We start from the raw sequence: 6,261 nt of genomic DNA on the forward strand, positions 1-6,261 counted from the left end.
GGGCTCAAGCGAGTCTCCTGCCTCAGCCTCCCAAGTAGCTGGGACCACAGGCACCCACCACAATGCCCGGCTATTTTTATTTTGTTTTGTTTTGTTTTTGGTTGCAGCCGTCATTGCTGTTTGGCAGGCCCAGGCTAGATTTGAAACCTCCATCTTAGGTGTACGTGTCTGGCACCTTAGCCACTTGAGCCGCAGGCACCGAGCCATGTCACTCTCTTAAGACTTACAATTCCCCAGAGGACTTTCTCAGAGTCCTCTGAGACCACTAAGACACTCACTCCCAGGAACAGGGGACACATATGGGACGGTCTGTCCCTTCAATTCCCCTTAGTAGTTATTATGACCAGCAGGCCCTGAGATGATGGGACACCAGATGTAGGGTAACCAGATTTTAACATCCATAAGGCGGGACAACATGGCCCGGGTGGGGGTGGGGAGGGGGTGGGGACGTGGCAGGGCAGGGCCTGACAACAATGCAAACTTTGATAAGCAGTTGTCGATAATCTCTTCTCAGCAATTATTTGTTATTATTACAGTTTAACATTATAAAATTAACAAAAATAATATAAAACTCATATTCTGGAGAAATAGCCACATGGCCACTGAAAACCGTATATTCCTTTCTTGTTCTCCTGCCCATTCGTGCATTCTTTCCAAAAATCGGGACTTTTTTAAAACGCTAGGACAAAATGTTGAAAAGTGGGACTGTCCCGCCAAAAGCGGGACGTCTGGTCACCCTAACAGATGGGTTCTAAAGACTGAATGGCAGGGATGGAAGGAAGAGCAGTGTCCACCCTCCCAACCACACAGTAGCAGGAGCTGGGCGCCCCTGGCCAGGTGGCTTGAATTAGAAACGGCCATGGGACTGGGGAAGCTGCTCTGACTACGGGGGCCAAGGATCAGGGGAGCAGCCTCCTCATCAGACCCCAAAGGTCATGTGCTGAGGGCAGCTGGGGGCTCCTTTAGTCCCCATGTAGACCACCCTCCAAGGCATCTTCTGTCACAGCTCCCAGGTCCCACTTCTCTCTAAACACTGGTGAGGCCGCTGTCCACCTGGTGGGGCAAGTTGCAAAGTGGCCACCCTGAGTTGTGTCAAAGACTAGATATGGAAAACTGATCAGAGGGAGATAGGTGATGGAGGGGGTGCCTCTGAGGATTAGGGTGGAGCAGCAGGTGAAATCTCTCCCTCCTGGGACTTCACATGCCAGGGGCATGACCTTCACACCTGCGTAGGCTTCACAAAAATCCGGGTCAGTGACACCTTCATCACACACACACTCTCATTCTGTTTTTTTTTTGAGACAGAGTGTCATTATGTCACCCTCTGTAAAGTGCAGTAGAGTCACAGCTCACAGCACCCTCAAACTCTTGGGCTTAAGCGATTCTCTTGCCTCAGCCTCCTGAGTAGCTGGGACTACAGTTGCCCGCCACAATGACCAGCTATTTTTGGTTGCAGTTGTCACTTGTTGTTTAGCTGGCCCTGCTGGGCTCAAACCCACCAGCCTCAGTGTATGTGGCTGACACCATACTCACTGAGCTATGGGCACCAAGCCTCACACACACCCCTCCTCACACCCATTCACAGTGCAGGGACTTACCCCACAGCCGGAGGGAGCTACCTCCCTCTAGGGGTGATAGCAGGAATTGCAAGAGGAGCAGAGCTAGAAGGTGACACTGCCCTGGACACCCACAGAGGAGGGCCCTGATCATCAAATCTGGAAAATGAGCGCCTTCAGGGAAGGGGGAGCCCATATTACACTCTCAAGAACCAAATTATAGTGGAAAATAGACTCGTGTACATGTAAATAACCTTCCCAGTGCGTCACTAGTAAGCACTGGCTCAGGCACCAGACACTGTGACTCGCAGGCTGTGTGACTCAGGGCAGCCAGCTGACCCCTCCAGGCTGCAGTAAAACAGTGGTAGAAACTCCCTGGAAGGCTGCGGTGTGGCTTGACTGAGGAGTCACACGCACTTTATTCTGCCTAGTTCCTGGCACAGTTGGGGCGCAGTGGTTATTAGCATACGTCCCAGCCATATTGCATCACATGAATTGTAAATCCTTTCTAGTGATTCTCGCCTCCCTACGTTTCAATTCTACTACTGTGTTCAGAGAAAGGACATGGAAGAGGGTGTGTAAATCTCACCGTCCCCTGGCTACAGATGCTCCTCAGACCTCCTCTCTCACTGAGGAAGGAAGTCACCAAAGCCGACTTTACCACATTGGTGTTCCACTGAGGGACAGAACTGATTTCTTTTGTATGAATCCGAGGCACACAGCCCAAATTGACATTGTGTGGGAAACTCTACCAAGGCCTCTAGTCTTATCTTCCAAACAATCAATTCCTTCCAAAGGGGGTTCAGGAGCAACCACGGCCAAGAGGGCTCTGTCTTCTCCTGCTCCCCACTTATGCCCCTCCCCGGGAAGACAGGCGGCCCTGCAGTGCTGGGAGTGAGTCCTGCCAGCCCCGCTGTGAATCCATAACCCTGTCTGTGGAAGATCAAGGAGATGGCAGAGCTTCCCAAGGAGGGTCTCTGTGACCAGACCGACAGACATGGAAACCGCTACCCGACTTTGACCTGAGCAGGAACGGGGCTCTCTGGGGATCTGACTTTGCTGCTGCAGGTCTTCACAACACTGGGTGTCCCCGCAGTCCTCCAAGAAGAAGCATGAGGGGTGAGGTCCCCTCGCTGCACCTGGTCTGTGCTGTGCTTGGGCCCGTGTTGTCTGTGACTTCTGTCTCCAAGGACAGAGCCCTGAGGAGGGCCATGTGCACATAAGGCCACCAGCCAGTCTGGCCCATAATTGAAAGCCACTAAAGCCACTGGATTAAGCCACAGAAAACAACCATCTCTCCATGACATGGCAGTGCAGTCACTGCCTAGAGAGGGACAGGGGCCCTGAGGGGCCTCCTACCTACAGGCTTAGTGGCCAGGGGTGAGGGCGGGAACCTGCTAGAGCTGCTGGAGAAGGATCTGGGCTGGTGCCTCCGGAAGAAGGTCCTTAGCACTTGAGCGACTCCACCAGGGTGGTCTTCCTGGCCCCTGAGTGGCCGAACAGCTTGAGCTTGATCCTGGGCTGCAGGTTCTGCGTGAGCCGGAGCTGCTGGATGAAGAGTCCTCGGTGTGTATCCTGAACAGAGGAGAAAAAGAGCTGCTTTGTCACAGAAAAAAGACTCAAATCTTGATTCTTTTTTTTTTTTTTTAATGAGACAGAGTCTCACCCTATTGCCCTTGCTAGAGTGTTGTGGCATCACAGCTCACAGCAACCTCCAACTCTTGGGCTTAGGTGATTTTCTTGCCTCAGCTTCCTGAGTAGCTGGGACTACAGGCGCCCTCCACAATGCCTGGCCATTTTTTGTTGCAGTTTGTCTGGGGCTGGGTTTGAACCCGCCACCCTCGGGGCCAGCACTCTAACCACTGGGCCATGGGTGCTGCCTTCAAATCATGATTCTTCTGGTTCCTAATGTTCCTTCTCCAAGTCCAATAATGTTTTGTTTCCACTGAATTTCTTTTTCTTTTCCTTTTTTTGGAGACAGAGTCTCACTTTTTTGCCCTTGGTAGAGTGCAGTGGTGTCACAGCTCACAGCAACCTCCAACTCTTGGGTTTAGGCGATTCTTCTGCCTCAGCCTTCTAAGTAGCTGGGACTATGGTTGCCTGCCACAATGTCTGGCTATTTTTAGAGATGGGGTCTCCCTCTGGCTCAGGCTGGTCTTGAACCTGTGAGCTCGCATTCCACCCACCTCAGCCTCCCAGAATGCTGGGATTACAGATATAAGCCACTGCACCCGGCCCTGAATTTGTTTTTAAAATTCAGATAAAATTCACCTACCATCAGAGTCACTGCTTTCAGGTGTGTGAGGCAAGGGTTTTTGTATGTTTCCTGTTGTTCCTCCAGCACTGCTGTCTGGTTCAAAAGCATCTGCATCCCCCTGAGAGGGAGCTCTGCACACAGTAGTGGTCACTTGACATGACCCCCGCCTCCCTCCCCACCCACAACTCCTGGCAACCAGGTCTGTTCTGACTACATGGATTCGTCTGTTTCCACTGTGATCTGATGCCCAGCAAATTGGGTGGAACCAGCGTGAAGCTTCAGTTTAAGCAGGAGATTGGATCTGCCCTGCCTGACCTGCTGGGGCGCCTGTTCCCCTCTGTGCGCAGGGGTCTGGTTCCTTTAGGGCTGTGATGGTAAGAGAGGATGGAAGAAGGGAAGGGGACACCATGCCCTTGTCATTTTCTTCTTTCTTAGTCCCGCAGGGGAGCAGTAGGAAGCCCCCAACACAGGATACTTCAGGATTCACATTTACAGAGGCCACCCCTGTGCTAAGCACAGTGCTGAGGATGGGAGATGGAGACTCAGCCCTGATCATAGCCTTGGGGAGGTACACACGGGTGAAAACATCCACCCACTAACACCCAAGGGCTTCTACAGGGTCGGTGTCAGCAAGGTGCTCAGTGCACCAATAGAATCTACTCAAGGTTCACATGGTGATGCATTGCTTGTGCTGTCCTGGTGCCCCTCTTCCCACCACCCTGCCCTGCTCCCTAACAAGGACCCATTTTTTTTTTTTGAGACAGAGCCTCAGGCTATCCCCCCTGGGTAGAGTGCTGTGGCTTCACAGCTCACAGCAACCTTCAGCTCCTGGGCTCAAGCGAGTCTCCTGCCTCCGCCTCCCAAGTAGCTGGGACCACAGGCGCCCGCCACAACACCCGGCTATTTTTTGGTTGCAGCTGTCATTGTTGTTTGGCGGGTCCGGGCTGGATTTGAACCCGCTACCTTAGGTGTATGTGGCTGGCGCCTTAGCCACTTGAGCCACACGTGCCAAGCCACAAGGACCCATTTGTATCTGTCGCCTATAGCCTAAGATTTCTCCCTTCGCCCTTACCCAGGAGCTTTCCATCTGCTCCTGTGCACCCCCCCCCCCAAACCTATCCTGCCTGTCATGTCCTCCTACAAGCTTCCTCCCCAGGCAGCTCAGGCCATGTATGGCTTTTTGTGGTGACCCCGTGACTTTGTAATTATGTCATGCTCTGTCCTTCTAGACCAGGAGCCACTCCAGGGTAGAGATGGTGTCCCCAGCACGTGGCAGGAACTGTATAAATGACTTAACCCAGAGGGACCCGTGAAGGGCGTCTCACTTCTGGCTGGACCTTTCCTGGCAGCTCTAGGTCCAGGCAGCGGCTCCTTTGCTGTTGATCTCCCCGGGCTGAGCCACTGCTGCTGCTGCTGCTATAACCGTGCTGCTACAAACTCATGGCTCTCCTAAAAGTCCAATTATTCTCCCCTCATTTTTCTTTTTTTGTTTTTGAGACACAGTCTCACTATGTTGCCCTCAGTCGAGTGCTATGGCTTCACAGTTCACAGCAACCTGAAACCCTTGGGCTTAAGCGATTCTCTTGTCTCATACTTCCTAGTAGCTGGGACTACAGGTGCCCACCACAAAGCCCAGCTACTTTTTTTTGTGTAGCAGGCCTGGGCCGGGTTCGAACCCACCAGCCCGGGAGCATGTGGCTGGCGCCCTATCACTGAGCTATGGGTGCCCTCCTCTTACCCCCATTTTTCATTCCTAAACTGAGGCCAGACTTTCTCAACAGGGGTGACACTGCCACCTAGTGGCACCATGTAAACCTTCAGTGGCATTTTTTGTTCCTCAGTGCTGGGTGCCCTGCCAGGTCAGGTGTCCAGACAAGGTGCACACAAAAGTCCCTCCCAGAGAAGATTCTCTTGACTTCTGAGCATCTGCTGAGCATTTATGAAGGAGAAAAACCTGTTTACAGTTAGAGACCACTACGTTTTAGACACAACCTAAAGGAGTTTTTTTGAGAGGGAGAGACACTGTTTAATGTGTACAGAGTTATCTAAGAATGTCACTATTTTATTAATTGGTGGATACTTTAGGTTTGTGTCTTTCCTGAGCACTGTCCCAGATTTCTGAAAATGTCATTAGCATGCTGCTTTGGCCTTTGAGCTGCCATTTAGGCCCTCCAGGGTCTGTGGGCATCTGTAGAAATTGCATCAGCGATCCTGTGGGGGAAGCAGGGACCTGGCGAGTTCCCTGGTCTCCTCCTGCCCCGTGTCCCAGCACATGCAACACAAGGACACAGAGTGTAGTGTACTGTGCACATGTTCCTTCCAGGTTTGTGTCACATTTCACTGAGGACTTTCCACTGACCTTTCAAAATTATCTCTGTTGGCTCGACACCTGTGGCTCAAGTAGCTAAGGCGCCAGCCACATACACCTAAGGTGGCGGGTTCAAATCC

At 52.2% G+C, this 6,261-nt stretch overlaps 1 protein-coding gene across 1 annotated transcript in view; it reads right to left on the bottom strand.

Moving 5' to 3' along the window:
• Nucleotides 1-3,002: 3,002 nt before the first annotated feature.
• LOC111722757 (fructose-1,6-bisphosphatase isozyme 2-like) overlaps nt 3,003-6,261 on the bottom strand; it is a gene marked incomplete at its 5' end in the record, with an annotated part of 24,986 nt that continues 21,727 nt past the window's right edge. The window contains one exon of the mRNA XM_023509090.1: nt 3,003-3,131. Within this exon, the coding sequence (XP_023364858.1) occupies nt 3,003-3,131 (129 nt within the window). The remainder of the gene's footprint in view (nt 3,132-6,261) is intronic.

This window comes from Otolemur garnettii, unplaced genomic scaffold, assembly GCF_000181295.1.
Source record: "Otolemur garnettii isolate 467f Iridium unplaced genomic scaffold, OtoGar3 scaffold00006, whole genome shotgun sequence".
In the NCBI taxonomy this organism is placed as follows: domain Eukaryota; kingdom Metazoa; phylum Chordata; class Mammalia; order Primates; family Galagidae; genus Otolemur; species Otolemur garnettii.